The 24,559-nt window shown below is 43.2% G+C and overlaps 1 protein-coding gene across 1 annotated transcript in view; it reads left to right on the top strand.

The window, feature by feature from the left end:
* Nucleotides 1-24,559, top strand: part of LOC144781937 (cytochrome P450 2G1-like) — a 362,329-nt gene that overhangs the window by 291,240 nt on the left and 46,530 nt on the right. Inside the window, exon 8 of the mRNA XM_078661023.1 lies at nucleotides 17,173-17,314. Coding sequence (XP_078517149.1) covers nucleotides 17,173-17,314 — 142 coding nt within the window. The remainder of the gene's footprint in view (nucleotides 1-17,172; nucleotides 17,315-24,559) is intronic.

Below are 24,559 nucleotides of genomic sequence, written 5' to 3' on the forward strand. Positions count from 1 at the left end.
CCGGGGACTTCTTTCCATGGATAAACGTTTCTTTTGGTCTGCATTATACTGGGACTCCTTCCCCTGAGACCTCTTTTGAGCACCTTGAGCAAACTCTTTGGTTATATCCTTGTTACCCCCTTGCTTCTGCTGGGGAGCACTTTGTCTACCCTTCTTGGGGTCTCCACCAGGTATCTTCTTGTGAACCCTGGGGATGAGCAAGCGGTCCCCCTCCTTTGCCTGCTCCTGGGGTACAGTGAGCTGGGGATGTACCAGATTTTGGAGCACATCTGGAAAAGAATTACTGAGCATGTGCTCCCCTACAGACTAATTATACAGCGCATTGTAGCTACTCACTCCGCTACCGTTAACCTAACCATCCAATGCCTTGCAAAAGTAATCCATGAAAACCCCACAGGACTGCCTTGTCAGCTTCTGAATGTGTCTAGATTTCAACCTGTAGTTATCAGGGGTACAATCATGTTTCCTGACAAGGGCTTTCTTCTTGAGTCTGTACTTCATTGTGTCACCCTTCCCTAGGGACAATAGTGAATCACTCCACTCAGTTAGTATATTTCTCCAGAGGCAGACTCCCTGATCGTTCTTGCGGTCCCTATGCATGTTTAATGCTATCTAACAGTTCTCAAGCATTTGCCTATATAATTTCTAGCCTCAAACTTGGGGTTGATTAGGATGGCAGGCAGACTTACGTCCTCCCGCCACCCTATAGGGAATCGGGGCGGCCGGACAGGCTGTCAGCGGTCCCGAAAGAGGCAATACAATGTGACCACCACCATGGCGGTCCCAATGCCTATATTTTGTATTGCGGCAGGTACTGCTGGCCGAAGCACCCACCGCAATGCAATATAGGGGCACTTCACATAACCTTGCTCTACGTGGCAGGGACAATGTGGTGACTGCCACGTGGTGCAAGGAGATAAGAGTGCCCACATCGGTGGGATGGGGCACGAGGAGGCTGCTATGGGCCACCAAAGTCCTTTTCTACCAGCCTTTTCAAGGCGTGTTAACTGGTCATGAAAAGGCGGGCGGAAAGGGACATTGTAATCCCTATGGCAGTGCCTGGTAGGCACCGCTACCATGGTAGGGACTACAACTCCTTCCGCCGCCCCGGCGGGCTCAAGTATCCCGTTGGATGCGTGATGGTTGGTCTTTCCGACCACCAACAAACCGCCTGCCATCTTTATGTGGTTGGCGGTAAACTTGCTTAGGATGGTGGTGAGACTGCCATCGATGGGCTGTTGGTGGCAGTCTCATCGCCTTCCTGATCAGCACCTTAGATACTAGATCCATGGGCATGCGGACCACCCTATCTCCAATCGGCACTGGGTTGTCCCTGACACTATTGCTGCTGGACCCTGTATGTTGGTTTTTCAAGCCCAGCTTCTAACTCATCTGATGAGCCAAAATATTTTTTTTATCTTCCAATGGCCTCTAAGCTGCTATCTTTTCAGCCAGCTTTTTCTCCTCCAAGGCCATATTGCCAGCCAACTTCCTCTTTGGATACCTCCGCTTTTTCTCCCCTGAAGCCAGATTCAGTTTGGCCAGCTTCAGCCTGAATTCTCTTTAACCTCTCCTATGCTCCAGAACTTCATGGCACAGGTTGCTGGAGGTCACAATTATTTTGTGAGTACGTTTTCCTGCTCTTCCTGCTGCAGCTCTGGGACTACAGTCAGGCCAGATCACGGACACTATTTCTACACCACAAATATCTACCTACAAAGTTACTGACACATTAATATTGTTACAAAAATATTAACATCCCATACTTAATTTAAGAAAGCCACTACTATCGAAAATAATATTGATTTTAAAAAAATCTAATTTAACATATATCAAAAACAACATCAGAAACAAAAATATTGTCACTTTTAACTAAGAAACGACTATTAAAAAAATTATCGAGACCACCAATATCGACAACATAAATATTGAAAAATTATGTTAACACCTAGCAATAAAAAATACCAAAAACACAAATTTTAAATAAATACAAATAAAAATAAATATCCCATAATAACAACTATTTTTTCTAAACACAATCAAATATGTTCTTTACCAAAATAAATACATTAAAAATTATATCAACATAAAACTGCTTTAAATTCTAAATACACATATCTACATCCCTCCTAAATTTATCATAAATGTATATTCACATGCAAAAATATGTTATTAATCTAAAATAAATAGATATAACATTAAATAAAAGAACTGATCTCCAAATGCAGCATTCAAATAAATTAATCAGTGTTCTCCAAATAAGGATATAAAAGACTGTTAAAAATCAAAAGGTTTAAAAGACATCCCCAACCTTTTCCCCATATACCCAACCCTGGGTGTTGCTATGTATTATTTTGCCCCTATCATCCTGAGGGAAATTCAATAGTGGAAAGGAAAAACTGTGACCTAAAGCAGTCTTTAACAGCTAGAGTATTATGTTCATGTCGTAGTTGGATACATTGCTTGCATGGAGTCCAGAGAGCTTTAAATAATCTGCCTATGCAAGCCTTGAGTGACCGGACTCCCTATGAATGCCTATTTGGAATCCAGATGTATGTTCCACATCTCAAAAACCCTGGCACAGATATGACACACACGCCTATCAACATCAATGAACATTGCTGTCTTACACAAACTTTAAGACTTCAGAGATGAGCGCTCAAATGAAATTTCCAAACGTTCTGCTACTGACGAAGTAAAGGAGCAACCAGCAAGTTCTCGCTGGATTCCTAAAGCTGGGGATCTGGTTCAAGAGAAGATTACAGAAAAGAAAAATATTTCAACCCGTCATACAGAGCAGAGTAGTTAGTATTCAAGGTACCAGAACTGTGATATTGCCACTGCTTGCTGATTGTCTCTATTGATCTCATTAAACCACACCATATGCCAGTCCTACATAGTGGGCAAAATGAGCTCCTTGGCATCTACCTGTCTCTTTTCACTCCCATGCAGGAAAACCCTCTACAATCATGAAATAATACAAATATTTTTTCTCCTCAACTGGGGACTTTAGATGCTGATGTTTTACTGCTTCCTCTTACTACTGATACAGGATGCACTTAAGTTTTGACTATACAGTTTTCTACAGCTATTTCTAAGAATGAAGTTGTTTATTAACACCTTGGGTGCTTCCCAGATTTTTCCCCTGTGCTGTACTTCATGGATTCCCATTGTTCATGATGAGCTCAGCTCGTCATGAGTGTTAAAGAGGTATACCTCATGACGAGTTGAGCTCGTCATGAGCATGGAAGGGGTTAACAACCACGTTTGGAGGTGTCTATCAGTTCTCCAGTACCACGTGAGGTTTCTGTTTCTACGCAGACTGCATCTGGCTACTTTGCTGACATTGATGATTTTTCCTTTGATTCCTCTAGTTCTGTACTACATGGTGCACATGCTTTTCTTCTTTGGCTGAAACAGCCTTATCTGATTCCTCCTTAGTCCTACATTTGGATTTCCATTTCACTACTTTTCCTCTTTATTTGGATTGGATTTGTTACAGTATTTTTCTTGCTTTTTAAATGGACATTACCTTCCAGACTGCTCTGCTGCAGTACTGGTATCTGATGCAGTGGTGGCCTGTGACTTTCAAAAGTGGTGGGGGGAGTATGTTGCCATACCAACCACAAGGCAACATGTTTTAGGGATACAGCTTGTAATTTTTTGTTCCTAAATCTGAACATTAACTTCCACCAGCTGCATCTGTTCTTCAGGTTCACCAGAAGTCTGGCTTGCTCGAGCCAGCTTGACTGACTATGCCCCAGCCCTTCTGACATTTCAGAGTTCAGCAGCCACCAGGTCTGCTTCCGGTTTAAGAATAAGAAGCCCAGCAAGTCTTAGAACACTTGGCAAGTTGTTCAACACACTGCCCAGCAAATCAAAAACCAAATGTATCACAGCTGTGCCATTGGACTTGTTGAGTTTTAAAGCTATCAGCGACCATCTCAAATATAGTGGTCACATTCCAAAAATGAACCCAGGGAACACTGCCAGCTTGCAGGCATGCACTGCCAACACAGATTTTTTTGTATTATCGTGAGGCAGGGCTGGGAGACTAAATTGATAAGTGTGCAATTCCTAGCTTGTTCAAGGATGTATACAAATGTTGTGGAAAGGTAGAAACTAAAAAGCAATTCTCAAGGTGTCTTTTTCATAGACAGGCTGTGTCTCTACAAATATGGCAGGCATCCTAGGAAGGAAGACTCAGCATGTTTTGTTTGTTATGATTAATGACAGTCCTCACTCCCAATTCAGCTTTCAGTAACTTGGAGAAAAAAAAACTGCTGTGTGCTTGCTTGTTACCGTACTGTAGAAGCCTTTCTTTTTCCAACATCTGGTTCCTGTGGTATCACTTTAGATTGGACCTGATTACAATAATGAGCTAATGTGTACTGCTGCACAAGTGCTGATTATCCAGAAAGCAGAGCTTTCCCACCCACTGCACTGTGTTGCTGTCGGCAAGCCATGCCTCTTCCCGTTCATGTCACTGATGCTCTGCTAACTGTACCAAGGTCCATTTCAAAAGCACCCCATTTTAAATTCAAGCACTAGCGCTTTTTCCAGCCACTCCCACCAGACTGGTGCAACTCTCCTCGCTTGTCCCTCAGGCGAGGAACTGTCCTTGCCCTGCGTGCACATTCGTTGGAGGACTCTGTCCGACCTCACAAGAAGAAAATATCTTAAATTATTTTACGGAGCAGCACCAAGCAGTGAGCACTTCTTTAAAAGCTGCTTCATTGTCTTCATTCTCTCCCTTTAGTCTCCTCACCTATTCTGTTAGGGCAACGCCCCCTTTGCCTTTTAACACCAGGCACCAGTGAGCTGAGATATTGAAACCTCATTCTTCTTCATATAAAGTGCAAAGAGGCCCATCCATTGTGAACATTTCTGCACTTCCTATCTCTGATGGAATTGTTTGGCATAAGGTCCCATTTGATATTTTTCATCATGCAGAATTTCTGCAGATTCCTTATGTGTTTACGCTGTCCAGGGATGACTTCATTATTCCTAGCTCCTTCTCCAATGAATGGGATGTGAACATTGTCAAAAGCATGCTTTCTAAACTGGAATCCTATACAGTATTTGAAAGTGAAGATTTGTATTTGAATTCTGATAATTATGGTGGAATGTTTTGTTATCATCACTATGCCCATCACTATTTACATAGAGCTAGTACTCTAGGTACAGTTTTCAATACTACACAATGGGAACATTGCCCAACACCACCAGGAGGTCGTTCAAACACTATTTGAAAAAGTTTGTATATTTTCTGGTCACAACCCTTTAGACCTAGTTTCTTATTATAAGCTTACAACTTCCCCAGAGTGAAAAATATGCTAACTTGTAGCGCTTACCCAGGATTACTTTTACCTGGGTATAGTATTAGATTCCAAGGGGAATTGGGGACCCCTGTACTACTTCAGTATGGTGCACATGTTCTGGCTTTGTTGAGTATGTTTTTAACCTGGCCAGATGTATCGGGGAAAAAACTGTCCCCCCATTGGAAGTGTATAGGAGGAAATGCCTCACTGTTTTGTTGTATGGTACAGGCATATGGGACTGTTGTAACCCCAAGCCACTTTACGGGGCACAAAATGGAGCACAAAGGAGATTTCTGGGTATCCCACTGTGAGAAAGTCATCCTTTGTGCACTAATCACCCCGGTGTGTTGCTTGGTACTGGTGGTAATTGACTCTGGCAGTTCTCTGGGCTCTGCTTACCTGACCCAGCGCCAGTGCTCTGCTGTTAAGGTGTATGGTAATTACATTTGTCAATGACAGACCCCTGTCAGTCCCAAGCATATAATAAGACAAGGGAGAAAAAAATTATCTATGAGTCCCTAGAATATATTAGGGCAGGGAGGTTTAGAGGCCTAGTAGACTTCATGCACTGTGGTGCATATGGCTGTGTTGCCTGCTGTCGGATACTAACCAAGAATTAATACATCCTATTATTACATGTAAGTCACCCCTAACGTCTCCCCTAGGTGCCCTGTAGGTAGAGTGCCTTGTGACCATAAGCAGGGATCTTATAAAAGATGTTTAATAAGCCCTCATGAGGGAAAAAACTGCAAATATCACCCCCTATTGTAAAGAATGGCTCCATAGGCTATTATTGAGGAATTTTGTTTAAGTATAAATATTGATAAGAGTGAGATAAAAGTATACTTCAAGTTATCAGATTAATAGTTAAGATAAATTCAACAATTTGCCAATGTTAGATTTCTAATAATTATTAGTAAAGTTATTAAATGTTTATGTGAGCTAAAATCCAGATTTCTAGCAGCCTTTTCCTGATTGGACAACCTTTTCTAAACTGAGCCAGAGCTGCTTGATGTGGTGTGAAGTGTCGTGTCAGAGTAGACAATGGATTTCTTGTGTGTGGAGAACTTTAGATGCAGATGCCAAAAGGCAGGAAGAGGGCAAGGGAGTCAAACTGATCTTCAAAGGGAGATTGACGTTTGGGACCAGCACAGGCTGACCTCCATATCCTGCACCCCCAGTCCCTCAGGAGCCTCAGAAATTAGATTAGTGAAGGGAGTGGAAGGAGACTTAGTAAATCTTAGGCATGCCAGTGAGTTGGCCTAGCTCAATCTAACTCTTCAGGAGAGATTTTCTCCATTGTGAATTTTGTAGATATGGTGATTTCTAGGGCACGAATATGCCACACTTTGGAGGAAGTGGTCATACATCTGAGTGGCACTCCGCATCCCAGGAACAATGCATAAATGTGGAGGAGCTGCCTAGCTCCTCCGATTCCCTGCTTGAAAAGAAGTACTGCCCTGCTGGAATTTGGATCCTGCACCTAAAGGACTGCACTCTGACAGACTGCAACTGCTGGACAATCTGGTACTACAGTCCTAAGGACTTTGCTTTGCTTCAAGAGGGATTAAGGAATGGTCCTTGCAAGCTACAGGTTAACAGAACCCACCTGATTTATTTCCACCAAGAGCCCCATCCTGCAGTGCGTCCAGTGGACTTTTAAGGATTTGGCGTTGTACATTGTGGGAACTGTAGTTCAGAAATGCAAAGGACCATCTAGGAGATTCCACACCTTTGGATGTGTGTTTTGGATACTTTGAACCCTCAAAAGGAACTTCAGGAAGAAGTTCCAGAGGTTTGGAGCTTCTTTTGGAAAAAGCTTCTCAAGGTGACCTAATTGAAGTCTGACGAATATGGAATAATCCACACAAAGCCTTTAATAGGGAAATAGTTCTTGACTCCCTATCCTGTAATAGAGGACTGATTACTTCCTGGATTCACTACGTAAAGTACATGTTTGAGGACTTGAGGAAGTCACAGTTTTTCACAGCCCTGAAACCTTGACTAAGCAAGACGTTGCTCAGGTTAAATCTCTGTTCAAAATGTATAGACACAACCTCATAGCCACAAATGAGTTCCCCAAAACCACTGTCAGAGAGATGCCCTGTCCTGCAAAGGCCGGCTTCCTGATACACCATACTCTGGTATGGGAAGTTAGACTATCCCAAGGGATCTGGCAGAGGGCAGTCCTACTATGCTCTCAATAGTGTAGGTAGGATTAGGAAAGAGTATAATCATAGTAACGTCATAATAGTTGCACTGTTTATCTGTTTCTCCATTCTTGTAATTTGTTTTGATAAATATTTTAAAACCCAATACGTATCTTTCTTGTGTTTACCTTGGGTATGCACAAGTAAAACAACAAAAGTGTAGATCTGGTTGCACATTTTGCTTGGAGTATAAATATTGATTATGTTTGAGTTTGCTGTTACCATAATGTACCCTTTTAAGAGTAGTGGTTCAGATGGGGCACTATAAGCTAGCTAGGAACCGGGCCAACATTCTCTAATGCAAGGTAGTAGCCAGAAAATAAAAATATCCCCCACTTGAAACCCATCCAAAATCGATGAGATGAAGTGAAGCAAGCAAGCAAGCTCAGATATCACTACACTGTTTAGGGGTATGCAGGGTGGGAGTAATCTCTCACCAATATTTTATTTATAAAGATTGGTCCAATTGATGTATGTTACAGTGCAATCTTCCAAGGCTAATCATAACTCATGTGAGATCAAGTGAGCTATACCTTTTTGTTAGTATTTAGGGAGAGAGAAGTCTTCTCTCTCCCTAAATAATAAAAACACTCTTGCTCCCATGAAAGGTGGCAGTAGCCCACTTGAACTCACATGGGTTCAAGTGTGGGAATGCCCAATGATGAAGCTTGCCACAGTTATGAGGGTGAGTGCTTTGCATTTTCTAATGGAATATCTGTCCCCATTGATGTTTTCAGATAGGATTAGTCCTGTTCTTCTTTAGGGATGTGCATTATTTGACAGGGAGGACAGAAAAACTGCTCTGTAGGGTCTCTTTTTTCCTTTTTTGTGAAATTGAGTTGTGGAATGTGCATTCTTGAAAGAAATTGAACAAAAGGCTGCTTGCTTTGTTTCCAAGCCTTTCTCGGGGAGCCATTAAGAAATAATGCAGAAAGAAGGTCCTATTTACTGATCTTCCTTTTCAATGTGTTTTTGGAGATTTTCAACCAATGTAAGATTAGGACAAACAATGTTTTTGAAGCATAATGTCCCTATGAAATTAGTTAAAGACATATTGGTTTGCTATTTGATAAAGGCTGCTGATAATTCTTTCAATGTTCAAAGTTTTCACTTAAATCTTTCACATTCTGAGGCTGGGATTAAGCCCCCCCTACTTTTATTTACTAGAAACTACTTAACAAGTTGATCAGCTTGTGATGTGTCAATTTGTTTTGTTTTCTGATAAAGCATTCTGTTGCATCATTCTTTAAAACAGGTTATTGTAAATCATGGTTCTTCTTCAATAATAAAAATAAATTTTAAATATGTTAAAGGATTTTATACACACCTGCCTTTTTCAAGTTTTAGTCTGGTGCTCACCTACATAATAGAAATTGAAACAATCATAAAACCAGTAAAGACTGCAATGTGATATTCACTCCTCTGTAGCACTGGGGCACAGCTTTTGTAACCTACCCAATGAAGTTAAAATGAGGCAGCCTCCATCAGCAACTTGATACATTTGAAAAATGAATATTAATAGCTACAAGAAAAGAGGGGAAGATGTCATTAAAGATTAGGCAAAATTAATTCAGTTGTTAAGAACATCCAGATGGTACTTGTTTCTGACTTCTATCACTTGACATAAATTTATCATTGTAAATTCATTAGTTTTACAGTCAGCCTTCAGATCATTAGAAGTATTGACGATTTGGGTCCTAATCCAAAGGCAGGCAATCTGGGAGGGATTCATAAGTGTAATGTACCTCAGCTGAGCAGTTTAAGTGAGCAACTCACTCCATTTAGTGGCTTGTAACTGTGTCCAACACTACTATTGCAATTGTGTGGTATCAGTTATACAAAAAGCTATACACAATAAAGAAACTGAGGGCCCAATTCACAAAGGTAAACTGAAACGAAAGTCTAACTTTACAACTTTCGATATTCACAAAGGGCATTTACAAGTAGTAAAGTTAGACTTCTGTCTCAGTTAAAGTTATGTTTTGGTCTTAAGTTTGTCTAAGACCAAAAAGCTAAACTTAAGACCAAATCTTAAGTTTAACTAAGACAAAAGTCTAACTCATTATTTTCTATTGCGGAAGTCATATGTCCTCAGTGTTGCAGTGGATGCTCTAGAACTTTGTATGGATAGAACGAAATTATTAGCCTGGTCTGCCTACCTGAGAGAAACAAAAAGACTGCTGCCATAACTAAACAAAAGAAGGGGAAGCAAATGAATAAGAGAGAAGGAAGCAGAGAGGGAGGGGGCAGAACGATAGAGGTTGGAGAGGCAAAAAAGATAAAGCAGAGAAAAAAGGCAGCACATGCATGAGAAGAAGAGAGATACATAGCTGTCAAATATTTCACTTCCAAGAGTGAATAGTGCACCCAATCCAGGATTTTTCTTTATATTCTGGGATTTGCAGTACTCTATTCCACTATCGAAGCAGGACAATAAGTCCCAGTACAAATGCTTGGGTTGTGTAATGCTGTGTGCCCAAGGCCCACATGCTAATCAATAAGTGACATGGACACCATTAATGGAGTACTAAAACTGGCCACTAGCATGTGCATCCAGTCTCTTTTTTATTATTAGAAGGGGTTCAACTGACTGGTGATGCCTGTGTTGGATGGGTGTGGGGTGGTGGTAGAGGCCAGCCCTGAAGGGTGTGCTTGGTAGCTAGTACATGCTGGGACACTAGAACGTGCCCAGCAGGACACTACATTTCTCTCAAACTTTATTGAAAACAAAAACAAGTACAACCTGTGGGAATAAAACTAAAACCCACAAAGACACCACTTAGTCTCTCAGCTTAGATAGGCAGTCCACAGGACAGTTATAGCTAGGTGGACAGGTGCACCTGGGTGCACTAGGCATCACAGCACCTGTCAATTTAACCAGCTACCACCTGGCATGAATAATGTGCAGACTGAGTCTGGAATCTTGGACAGCCAGTCAGTTGGGTCACTGTCCACTCACATACTGTTGTAGGCCTTGTGTGCCTTTGCAGTGATACAGCTGGTGTAAGCAGTTCAAACTTGATGCATCAGGAGCATCGGTCGAGTCCTCTGCGGATCTTACTCTTATGGACGTCTTGACTCTGTGAAGGCAAGCCTGCTCAGGATTGGGATGGCATCAACAATGCTTGGGATATCTTCCTATGATGACCAGGTGCCTTCTGATACTGCGTTGACTGTGCAGGACTGATTGCTGGAGACCGCTGCAGGGTTACCAGCAGAAGCCACAGCCAAATCATATGTGCAACCTCAAGGGACAGATGAACCATGGTTGGTGTAATTACTAACAGAACCCTGGGCTATCAGATAGTCTCTGGACACTTGGTCTCTCACATTGCTAAGGGAGCCTCATTTGTCTCTGGATGTTTGCAGGCGTAAGGCTCCACCTTGGTGATGAGATGCTCCTTCGTTAGATCGAGTGATGATCATGGCAATGATGATGTGTTTGCCATTAGACGACCTAGATGACAGGTGGCGATGATTTGCATGGTTTGAGGGGGACTGGAGGGACTTTGCAACCACGTAACTCTGTGTATTTGCTGGTGCTGTTCTTCTCCCTTGGCTTGTGCGGTTACAAGCAGGGATGCCATCTGTCTCAAGCAGCCGACGCTTGGGAACTGGCAGTTGCACTGGGAAGCATGGGGTAGAGACTCGGTTTGCGATTGCTGGCAGCATATGTTTGGTCTCCTGCTGAGCTGTCACCAGGGACACGCTTAGCCTTGGTGGCTAGCTTGTGCCTATAGATGCACTCATGCAGTGGTGCTGTCCTCTGTCTTGTCCCCTTGTTCATTCCTCCAGAGCACCTGCATTCTGTATGTTCTGAAGTCTCTTAGGAGGTGTGTGGCGATTCCTACATAGAGGGCATTTCCATAGCCCAGTTGGTAGGTGATGAGGGTCTGTGTCACGGTGATTCTTGTGTGTAAGGGTAGCCACTTGAAGATCTTACGTAGCATGCGAAGAGAAGAGAAGCAGGAGGACAAGATGGTGTTGATCTGTGATTACAAGATGAGCTTGTTGTCATGATCATCCAAGGTTTCTGCTGTGATCATAGGAAGGGGGTGTGGGTCCTAGTTCTGATGGCCACCAGGAGTCATTCCATGTGTTGCTGTCTCTGTGTCTATGTTCAGCTGCAAGTAGTTTTTCTTCATTCAGTGGCGGCATTTGTAATGCATGTGCGGAAGTTAGTTCTGGTGCTGGAGGGGTTGTCAGTGAGTGAGAGGATGAGCTGAGTGTCATCTGCATAGGAACATAAGTTGAAATCATATGATCTGCCGATGTTGACAAGCAGGGTTATATATGCGTTGACGAGCATGTGGCCGAGGGATGAGCCCTGGGGGATACCGCAGGTGATCTCCTTGGGTTCAAAGGTGAAAGGTGAGAGGTGGATCCTCTGGGTTCTTCTAGTGAGGAAGGAGCTGAACTATCTGAGTGCATCCCCTTGGATGCCGAAGTGGTGGAGTCTTTAAAACAGCATTTGGTGGGATACGGTGTGGAAAGCTGCCAAGAGATCGAGGAAGATAAAAGAGGCTATCTTTCCACGGTTGAGGAGGTTTTAGGATGTCATTGGTGGCTGTGATCAGGGTGGTTTCGGTGCTGTCATAGCTGCGGAAGTCGTGCAGTTGGTTCTGCTTCTGGTGTGTCATGACTAATAACCTTTAAACCATTCTCATGTTCCAATCAAAAATGACCTCAGCAATCACAGATTCATAAACCTGGGCCTTTAAGTGTCTTTGCATGCATGGGTTTCTACACTGCACTTCAGCTAATGATTAGCAGCCATCCTTTTATCAGACAGGATCTGGCAATTAACTGATTAGTGAACCTTTATCCTTTTTTTGCTGTCCCACGTAAAAATTCCCCAGCATTGACAGTGACCATGTTTTTGACTAACTTTATTTTTTACGTCCTGTCTTCCTGTCCCTTGGTGAGTGACTCAGCTGAGTAGCTTGTCGGGTAATCATTTGTTAGTCTGTCCTATTCCATGTCAGGGCAGGAACTATTCAGATACAAAGGATACTTTTGCATAGTCAAAAACACATATGAAAGCAGGGCTATATCATGAAAAATATGGTATCTAAAGATGGTAATGGCTGAAGACAGCACAAATTGTGATTCCCTAAATGAATTTGCAAAATAGGTAATCGCCAAAATTGTGATTACCTATTATGCGAATGCATTTTGGGTTGATGCATCAGAAATGGCTTTTTACTTCTCGCAAACTGGCAGATTCTGCGAATGGGCACATTTGCGACCGGTAAAAACTCTTGATACATGTGCCCCATATTCTCTAAATCAGTGGTTCCCAAACTTTTGACTCCTGAAGACCCCCATTGAGACGGCACTGGAAGCCGGGGACCCCCAAGCAATCTGTATGATTTAAATTTCAAACATTAAAACTAATTCGAAAAAAAATAAACACTGGTGTGCACACAAAACAAACAGTCGAATTACTAAGGATTTTAGTATGTTATATTGAAAGAATCTGCAAAAAACTAAAAACTTTGTTGGGGAGGCTGGTGCTGCATCTCCATGAATAACTTTTAAATGGTTGGTTTTATTTCGCAGTACGAGGCTCCTGCTCCTGCCAGGGCCAGACTGGAAACCCAAAGCAACCCTGGCAAATGTTTTCAGACCAGACCCCAAACAGTGCACACCAAGTGCAGTGAGTGAGCCTGACCACTACAAAAGGGGCTTTGGGAGGCTCTCCCCCCCAAAAAAATCAGGAAACAATAGTGCATTCTACAACACATTTATCATTATAGATTGAATTGTATTAGCTTTTAAAGAATAGTAAATGATGACCTTACTATGCACCAGGATACGACTATCTTTGTTGGGGTTCTTCAATGATTCCCTTCTTATCACCCTCCAACAGTGCCTCTCATTTCTCCAAAGTCCCTCTATCACATGTATTTCATTTGTTTTATAGCATCTCTCATACCATTGTAGGATGTCAGAGCACTTTACAACACACACATATAGGGCAGATTTACAAGCCCCTTGTGCAACTAGTGTGCCACAAAAAGTGACGCTCCGGCGGTGCATTTTTGTGCCCCATATTTACAAGGACAGGAAAAGCCACCCTGCGTGACTTTTCCTGTTCTTGTAAATATGGCCCCTTTGCACGCAGCACTTTGCGTGAAAGATGCATTCCATGGGTTTTGCTGTGTGTTCCCGCGCAACACCCATGAAACCAGACACATTTCCAGATTTACGAGAAATCGTAAATCTGGAAATGCGTCTGAATGCTACGCCTCCCCAAAGGAGGCGTAGGAAGGCGCAACAAGAAGAAATGTATTTATTTCTTCACGTTTTTTAGAAAGATGAAATCTCCTCTAGTGATTGCTTATGTGCAGAAAGGGAATCCTACCTGCACATAAACAATCTCCCCACAACATAGGCACCCTTGCACCATGGTGCAAGGGTGCCTGTGCCTGCGCATGGCAGCAGTTTGTGTACCAGCGCAGGGAGAGCACTGAGATGCAACATACTGTGGTAAATATGTTTCAACCCTGTGCTTTGAAAGTGACTAAGTGTGGCACAGCCAAATGGCTTGCAGCTCTCACTAAATCACTTTCCTTGTAAATCTGCCCCAAAGAGACAATGAATCATACATGTAAACCAGTGTATAGAAAATGTTACATAAGGCAAAGGCAACAACAAGTTGTAGGATTCACATGTCAGTCATACTGGTAGGCATAACACAGTGGTTAGCATTGAATTTATCTATGAAACAATTATTTCCATTCAAATAAACCTTTTTAGCAGCATCAGGATAATGAAAGACTGGGGAAAAACACACTAACTTGTACCATGTAGTTTACAAACATCGTTTTGATGCTAGTTTATACATCACTGTGCTAGATCACGATTGTCACTCATAAACTGCACAGTAACTAAAGAATCTCTGTGACAAAAGGAGTAACCCACTGACCTATGCAGATAAAACACTGTTTTATTTTTAATGCAGGTACACTTTCTTTGCAATAGGCATATTAACCCTCTGTGCTACATTCGATAAGTCAAGCTGCCACTAGACAAAACTCTCATCTCTCTCCAGCAGGAACATTAATCAGTGGCGTTATCTTAAAACGTTTATTGTTGCTCGAAAACTTCTAATTCTACTTGGAACTTTGCAGTGCTTTTAAAACTGCTGTCTGAGGACCCCCTGGGAATGTGTCACGGACCCCTAGGGGTCCGCGGACCATAGTTTGCGAAACGCTGCTCTAAATGATAAAGCATAGCAATCTGGGGTTTTGTTTTTGAATTGCGCGCCTGGTGCAGCCTGCAGCAAATGAATGGGGCGTTCTAGGATTCATTGCCATTAGGACTAGCATTTTTGGGGGGAAAATAATCCCTTAAAAACACTTAGAATAGTCATCATAATAAATATCTATTCATAAAACACTTCTTAGTCCGGGGCATATCTGTTTTTCCGAGATTTCACCATTGCTCTTAAAAAGTGCGTAACGACAAATAAAGTGCGTTCGTACTGCAGAAGTTGCATGTGCAAAAGTGCAATGCGAACTTGTCTAAAACCCATTTAATTTAAATAGGGGTTAAGATAAGGCCTGACTGCGACTAAATCGGACACATACCTCACCCCGAATTCTTCATGAACAGAGTAAGCTGGGGTGCCTTGCGGAACTTTTCACACCAGTCTCAGCCACCACTGCCCCCAGCTCTCACTTCCATACACGGACTTGAATATACAAATTGACTGATATAATTTTAAAATCACCCCAGGTGACCATGTACCTAATCTGTGTGCAAAGTTTTTAATGGCTCCTATTGCATTCTTCATGTCCATCACCTTCTCTTCTCTCAGTGCATTACAGTTTAGTTTAGTATCAAAAATGACCCCAAGATATTTAAAATATATACAATGTACAATAGTGCATAACAGCTACTAAAAAATAAATAACATTATTAAACTTAAAAATGTTTAAACAATGGATTGATCCATGATCAGTTATTGTTCTGTGAGACACAGCGGTTCCTTACAACCCATGCTTATCAACATCTGGACTAGAGGGTATTTGAGACCCCTAATGAGGCCGAATAAATCCATTGAGGGAGTTTCTAACGTTTTAATATTAAAGTCCAAAGATAGTTTATTCCATATAATTAGGCGATGGGAGGCCCTCCCTACCTACTGCAGAGGATTGTGTTCCATTGAACTATTGGGTGCTTTATGCACTGCTATTAACCTCGGATCAATTATTCCAGTGGTCATTTCATCAACTGTAAGCCCATGTGGAATGTGAAAGAGCTGCCTGAGTTTGAACAGCGGTACAAAAGGGGGTGGTGATGGACGGAGCATCTGAACCAATCAAACACTCACACCCAGTCAAAAGATCTGGGTTTAATCCATCACCGTTCTTTAGCCCACTCTGCCACCCCAGTTCAGACATGGCTATATGCAAATCAGTCTGACCCTGTGCCTCATGGGAACAGTCCAGCCCGAACTGCCAAGCCATGCCTTCCCTGGACCGGAAACAAGCTTCCGAGGACCGGTTTCTGGCATTACAGCCGTCTTCAGCCCGGCTTGCTTGAATCCAGTGGCAAAGTGAGCAAGGGACTCACGTCTGAGCATACCCTGCCACACTTATGGCGGCCAAAGCGGTACAAAAGGGGGTGGTGATGGACGGAGCATCTGAACCAATCAAACACTCACACCCAGTCAAAAGATCTGGGTTTAATCCATCACCGTTCTTTAGCCCACTCTGCCACCCCAGTTCAGACATGGCTATATGCAAATCAGTCTGACCCTGTGCCTCATGGGAACAGTCCAGCCCGAACTGCCAAGTCATGCCTTCCCTGGACCGGAAACAAGCTTCCGAGGACCGGTTTCTGGCATTACAGCCGTCTTCAGCCCGGCTTGCTTGAATCCAGTGGCAAAGTGAGCAAGGGACTCACGTCTGAGCATACCCTGCCACACTTATGGCGGCCAAAAGCGGTACAAAAGGGGGTGGTGATGGACGGAGCATCTGAACCAATCAAACACTCACACCCAGTCAAACAATCTGGGTTTAATCCATCTTTAGTTTGAACAGCAGCTGAGCAATAACAGTTTTCATGTTATCATTGCTACTGCATAGATATAATCAAGATAACTCCAAATGTGCTCAACCTGCAAAACCAAAGGCCTGTATATGAGTCCCATCATGCTGAAATGTTTGCTACATTACCCTAGTATGGTGCTCTGCGAAATTGGAACCAAAAGTCATGCTTATAGTCGCTCGACTTTTTCCTGAGCAACAACAGCATTTTAATCAATATATTTCTGTGATGCAAAAACTGGGCACTCTAGATATTAAAAAGAAATGCATTGCCCCCTGGGTAAGCAAATACATATACAGGTACAGCCTAGCCTTTGACATGATAATACCTAGAACTATTTCTCAATCTAGCTACGCCAACAATACATACATCCTGGTAAGTGGAAACAGATATTGTTGTTCAATTTATAAAAGCATGTTTACGTCTGTTGGTTGTTTCTATAAGTGTGTTAAAGTTGTTTTTTTTCTCTTTTTTTAGACTGATCCTTAACATATTGCAGATCCCATGGCTTATTTTACTGTATACAACTGTAGTTGCCTGTATTCATAGTGTCTTGTTTCTGCGTTTTGTTGCTTTTGCAGGGAACTGATGTGTTCTTCATGCTTGGTACTGTAATGTGGGATCGGGAAAAATTCAGTAACCCAGAAGAATTCGACCCTCATAACTTCTTGAAAGATGATGGTAGTTTCAAGAAGAATGATGCTTTCATGCCATTTTCCACAGGTACAAATCAAAGCTCTATTCCCAGCCAATGACATTGTTTGCACATTAGTATATTTCATCACTAGACTGGTCCTGATATTTGAAGTTTTAAATTAATATGATTTGTCACTACCAGTAGTTTATCATGGCAGATGGAAATAGTTAAAGGTGTGTCTGTGGATATATTATTTTCCTGACAAGGTCAAGTTAAGATGTTAATATTGAAGATTGACCCTGAAGTGATTGTGTTAGTGTCTGCCATTCTACTGAAAAGTTCATGATTTTCGATGGACCTCTAACAGCCTCAAAGAGGATGTATTAGAGTTTGGTAGAAAAAGGGAACCATTGATTATTGGTGGTTCTCTCACTCTGCCACACTTGCTGATCCATCACTTCAATTGAAGGTGAGTGGACAGACAGAATTTCCATAATTGAAAGGCCCACCCTCTTCAGGGTGGGATTTATGACTCTATTTTTTCTTTTGCTGTGAAACTGTGACAAAGAAAAACCAAAGGTGGTGATGGGCGGAGCGTTGACAATTAAACACTCACCCCGAGTCAAGTGATCTGGGTTTAATCCATCACTGTTCTTTAGCTCACTCCGCCACCCCAGTTCAGACATGACCATATGCAAATCAGTCTGACCCTGTGCCTCATGGGCACAGTCCAGTCCGAACTACCAAGCCATTTCTTTCCCAGGGGGTGAGTGTTTGTATTGTCAACGCTCCGCCCATCACCACCTTTGGTTTTTCTTTGTTCGCCCTAAGTAGGCAGGGTATGCTCAGACGTGAGTCCCTTGCTCACTTTGCCACTGGAGTCAAGCAAGCCCAGCTGAAGACGGCTGTAATGCCAGAAACCGGTCCTGGGAAGCTTGATTCCGGTCTGGGAAAGACATGGCTTGGTAGTTCGGACTGGACTGTTCCCATGAGGCACAGGGTCAGAGCTGATTTGCATATAGCCAGTGTCTAACCCAGGGTGGTGTGGAGTGCAAAAAAACGATGGATTTAGGCCCAGATCCTTGTACTGGGGTGAATGTATGACATTGTTCTACATTCTGTCCATCAACTGTGTTTTTTGCAATTTTCACCCGAGTGGGCTGGGTATGCTCAGACGTGAGTCCCAGGCTCTCCACACCACTGGAGTCAAGCTATCCAGGCTGAATGAAGGCTGATAGCCAGAAACCGGTCCTTGGATGCTTGATTCCGGTCTGGGAAAGACATGGCTTGGTAGTTCGGACTGGACTGTTCCCATGAGGCACAGGGTCAGAGCTGATTTGCATATAGCCAGTGTCTAACCCAGGGTGGTGTGGAGTGCAAAAAAACGATGGATTTAGGCCCAGATCCTTGTACTGGGGTGAATGTATGACATTGTTCTACATTCTGTCCATCAACTGTGTTTTTTGCAATTTTCACCCGAGTGGGCTGGGTATGCTCAGACGTGAGTCCCAGGCTCTCCACACCACTGGAGTCAAGCTATCCAGGCTGAATGAAGGCTGATAGCCAGAAACCGGTCCATGGATGCTTGATTCCGGTCTGGGAAAGACATGGCTTGGTAGTTCGGACTGGACTGTTCCCATGAGGCACAGGGTCAGAGCTGATTTGCATATAGCCAGTGTCTAACCCAGGGTGGTGTGGAGTGCAAAAAACGATGGATTTAGGCCCAGATCCTTGTACTGGGGTGAATGTATGACATTGTTCTATATTCTGTCCATCAACTGTTTTTTGTGAAACTGTGACGAGCACAAGAGTCGCAAAAATCAAAAGGCAACAATGGATATGTTTTTCATTTGCAGAAATAAACCCATTCACAAAAGGAATGTTGATTACATTTTCGGTTTACCAAAAGTGCCTCTGCTTCAGATGAATGCCCTTTTGTCAAAATGTTCCCTGTCATGTTGGCAGGGTCTTTGAGTTTGGCAGGTGTGCTTAAACAGGAACTCGCACCAACCCAAACCAAAGAGCATTGCCTGATAACCTTGTCATATTCAGAGTCACACATCTATCCTGGCCACAGTTCTTCTTCTCTATATTATCTCTCATTTTCTCCTTCAAAATAATGTAATCACTGAAGCACCTCATCTTCGGGTAAAAAACAAAATATTCTCTGATACCTTCATGAACCTTGCAAGTCCCCTTGTTTTGAACTTCCTGTCAAGAAAAGAATGTAGGCAACTCTCGTAGAGTTAGGCAACCTCATGTCTGCAGGGTTCCAAACAGTTGGAGCTAGAAAGTATTGCCTATAAAGGGATCTTCTGTAATTATGGCATAATTTCATCCTAGATGTTATCTAAAAGGTAAAAGAAAGTCAGCTTTTGGAAAACTAAAAAAGGATAGCGTGGCCAACCACCATCTGGTTAGAGCGGCAGACCCTGATGCAGAGGTCTAGCCCGGGACCAGGGTTCAATTCCCCGCTTCGGAGGGTCTTGAGCTAAAAAATTCCACGGACCTTATAATTCTCGCCTCAGTGCCTATTCCAATCATGGAGTCCCCCTCTGCAACTCTGGGCAATAGCTTGGTTAATCTCCACAACGGCCCCCACAACGCTAAGGATGCCTGGCCTCCACCTTGGGGGTGCCCAGGAGCGGACACCTCACAGGGAAAGCCAGGATGGGTTCCACAGCAGTATTCGTACAAGCGCCTTGACACCCTTGCGGGTGAGTAGTGCGCTATACACGTATCAATTTACAATTTACATCTGATAATAATAATAATAATGATCCACATTTGTAAAGCGCACAATCACACGTAAGGGTCTCTAGGCGCTGGGGGCCGTCGGGAAGATTAAGCAAGCTATTGCCCAGAGTCACATGGTGCTGGGCTAACCTGCCGCCGGAGCCGGGGATCGAACCGTGATCCCCAGATTCCAGCGTCAGTCGCCCTGGCCGCGGCGCCACACCTCTCTCTCCACACATCTGAGATGCCTGCATGGAAGCTTCAGACCCTGACCTTAAAAAGATAATGAAAAAATGCCTGAATATGCTGTTAACAGAGAGAGGCACTGGGAGGAACACAAACCAAGAGCTCCTGTCTTCCTGATGCACTGATCCTTTACTCTTGAACACTTTGTTGACCCCTGCCCATCCCACAGCCTGCGGCACGCAGCCTGGGCACTGCCTGGCGAGTGCCGCTCTTGCATGCTGACAGCCTGCAGTGGCTCACAGTGCTCTTCTTTCACATCACCTAGATGCAGGCTGACAGTACACTGGCCCTGATGGGGTGGCAGTGTACTGGTCCTTTTGTGGTGGCTTCTGCTTGCTTTCCAGCTAAATTGAAGCACAGTAGGGTGGGCCCAGCTGCCTGTCAGGATCCCTGTGACCACAGGAGTGGGCCACTGCAGCACCTGGATCTGCCATCTCAATTTTAAATTTCGGGTTAGCAGTGATGCTAGTAAGTGCCCTGCAACTGGAGCTCTAGTGCCCTCATGCTGCCATCCTGTTTGGGGGTACTCCACGTTGCATGGGTAAGTTGCCGCCACTGGTTGGGTGTTTACTGCATAGCAGTGTACTGCTGGCCAACCTTCCTGGTGCCCAAGCCTGTGATACCGATGGCAGGCAACACCGCCATCCCAGTCAGCTCCCTTGCCCTTGGCGGCAAGAACCAATCATACTAAGCCTGACTAGCCAGCCTCTAGCAGATGAAGACTGAATCCGATGCGCCATACCAAGCCAAGCACCAGCCGTAGGTGTGGACTGACTCCTTGGAGAAGGAGACAAGGGGCCCTGTATGTGAAGAAGCTGAGGTAACCCTGGGTCATTTGCTGGAAATGACCTCCAGCTTGCAGCAAATGGATAGCAAGCTAGATCATCTCAGAGTGCACCTTGACCAAATGAAGGAGGAAATGAATTTGCATGGAAGTCAGCTGGATGAGGCAGAGCATAGGATCTCTGCAGTAGAAGATGTCGCTGAACAACCTGGAAGAGGCTGATGCTCATCGGACTGCTGTAATGACTAAACTAGTGGCAAAAAATTAAGTGCTTGAGTCATGCTCCAGGCGTAATAACCTTCACATGGTTGGTCTGAAGGAGTCCATGGATGTGGGGTGGATGAAGACATTCGAGGAGCAGTTTCTCAGACAAGTGCTGGGAAAAACAATTTGTCCCAAATCATTTTTGTAGAGAGAGCACAAAGATCTCTGGGCCCCAAACCTCTGACAACTTTGTATGCCCAGTAAATATCAGGAATAATAATATTGGTATGAAAACTCTAGAGGTTAATGCACTTGCTGGCGAGATCTGTATTTTGTTTTGTCCCAGTTGTGAATCCAAGCAGCAATGAGGGTAAACTAGGTCTCCTGCAAAGAATATCATGTGACACACAGATACAAGATTTTTATTTTATGTAGATAGGTAAGTAGGTTACTACTTTTAACACAGAGATCCTTTTGTTACTTGCAGTTCATAAATTGTAATCCTAATACAGCACAGAGATCTATGAAGGACATGTGACTCCTACACCTTGTAACCCTCACTATTGTATATAACACATCCTGTACATTGATTAAAACACATATGATTAATTGTCAATGTGTAATTTGTACATGAATGTAAAGCGCTCCAATACTCTGGATTAGAATGAGTAGCACTATTAAACAAATAAAACAAAATAGTGGTATTAAATTGTTGTTTGTGTGAATACAGTGCCAGACCAATGCCTCTAACATTTTTAAAGTGCATACATATATCATATGCAGAGGTACTTAACAAAGTCAAAAGCATGCCTCTCTTAAGTACCTGTGAACTGATAGCTGTGGGTCTTTGTTTCCCTTCATTGCATTTGCAGCTAGGTGTAAGGTTCTAGCCAGGATACTCAAACAAAAGGAGTTCTGATGGCCCCTTAGCCTCAGCCTTTGTTTTGGGCTCTGCTGGCATTTAAAATATCAAGGCCCTTACGCTTGTACTTTACCACTTAGAATGAAAGCAGGGAATGTGCAGGTGCTCTTGAAAGTGTCCTAGTGTCTGAAAATCACACCGCTGTGAGTTCAGCATATTTCTGTGGAGCCCAACTTCTTGGCAGAGGACACAGCGTCCACCATGTGAAAAGAGTGGGTAGATGCCATCTATCCGCATTTACCCTTGACTTGTCCCCTCTGGCCACTCCTTTGCAGCACAAATGCTCTATTAGCTAGTTAAGTCTGACAGCTTGACGAATCTCTGGCATGAGATTAGAGATGACTGCAGAGCATACTCATTCCACTCTTCAGCACATGATATGGACTCCCAGATCGACTTCTGGTTATTAGCTAACAAGACCATTTTTTGGGTAACAGATTAATCAGTTGATGACCAGGCAGTGTTGCTAGGACAATATGGTTTTATACCAGTTAGGCTACTGACAAAAACCTTGATACACTTTTGGTAATGCTCCATCATATTTGGCCGGAGACTTGGGTGGTCTCATTGTTCCTGGATGCCAAGAAAGCCTTTGACCTCCTTGAATGGCCGGTTTTGTTTCCTTTGCTGCATAATATGCATCTAGGCCAATACTTCATGTGATCGTGCCAATCACTATACACAGAGCAACCAGCTAGAGAGTGGGTTGATGGGTATCACTCCAACACCTTTCAAGTCGGCAGGGGCATAAATCAGGATTGTTTTCTGTCAACTCTGCACTGTGCCCTGGCTATAGAACCCTCGGCCTTCATGCTATGGGACCACCATAGTAATAGAGGTATTACATTCCTGACTCAAAGGTTCCTGTTATCATTGTGGTTACTCAGGTCTTCAAATTATTTGGGAACAGTCAGAGGTGTCCCCCTAACCGAAAGCACTCAAAGACCTAACCAATAATTTCCCCTGAAATGGAGGATGAACTCTGTCCGCTACCTGGGTAGTTACAGTAGCCAAGAGTGTGAATCTATCCTGATGGATAACTATCAGCCAGCAACAGACAAACTGACGGCCTGTATAGAGTGCTGGGTTCTGCTTCCTTTTTACATGGTGGGCAGGTTTGCCCTAATCAAGATGCTTGTACTGCCTATAATACTATATCTCTTTGTAAACAGCCCAATCCCCCTCGGAAAGAGATTTGTTTCATAATTATGGGGCCAACTCACTAGGCTTGTTTGGGGTGGTAAAACACTGCATTTCAGCTGGGAAAGGCTTATGCAGCCTGAAGAAGGTGGTGGACTGGCAGTTTTGGACCCTGTGAGATACTGGCAGCACAATCATATTATGCCATTTAACGGGTAAAGTCACATAGCACAGCATCACATATACCAACTGAAATGAATTAAATAAAATTGAGCTTACTAAACACTATATTAGTCTTGAAAATACCCCAGCCTGGTTAATATGGCAAAACAATCAGGTATACACACTAAGCACTATGATCACTAGCCAGGCTCGCTTGTCGCAGACACAGATGTACTTATTGTCAAGAAGGGGTTGAATTTCCAGGTTGTACAAGAAAATGTATGGCATTACAATGCTGTCTTTTCCATGCAAGCTTTTGCCATGCATTCAGCTTTTACCATGCATGGTACCTATATGTAAAGCAAGTTGGTAAGTAAAACCCCTATGTAAAATATATATAGAATTAAAATGTAATATTTCATTTTTTTTCTTTTTTGGGGGAGAATCCCACCAAACTGTCTTGTTTTTATTTTACTCCTAACCTCCCTTTACCACTACCCACCCATAACCCTAAGATTAACTTTACCTCCCTTTACCACTATCCACCACTAAATCCTAAATTTACCGTTAACCCCCTTTACTATTACCAAAACCTAACCCATAAAATTACCCTTACCTCCCTTTACCACTACTCTACCCTAAACCTTAAAATTACCCTTACCTCCCTTTAACACTGCCACCCCAATACTCTAAAATTACTGTTACCCCCCTTACTTGCCATGTGTGGTAAAGGCATGCATGATAAAGTGATCTGTGTGGTAAAGGATATTTGCCTTTATAAGATGAACAGTGACTTGCTCCATGTGACAGGGCACTACTAGGACATAATGGGAGGCATATTTGAGAGTGCAACTCAAGTGTAAAATGTGGACAATTTGATGAGAACTGAATAAGCGAATGCCCATCAATCTAAGACACATATTCCCACACTTCCATTTTCTGAACTGATTGTACTATATGACCTAACTCCTGCACCAGACTGATCCAACACGAACATCCAGTGACTCTAGATGCTCCTCCAGCCCAGCCTAATTTATACACCCTGCATGTTTTTTCACTCCAATACATGAGTTTTGGGTTGAGGTCCCACAAGTAATCAACGATATAGCCAATGGCCATTTGTTTTGCTTGCCACTC

The sequence above is a fragment of the Lissotriton helveticus genome, chromosome 9, assembly GCF_964261635.1.
Source record: "Lissotriton helveticus chromosome 9, aLisHel1.1, whole genome shotgun sequence".
Taxonomy (NCBI): Eukaryota; Metazoa; Chordata; class Amphibia; order Caudata; family Salamandridae; genus Lissotriton; species Lissotriton helveticus.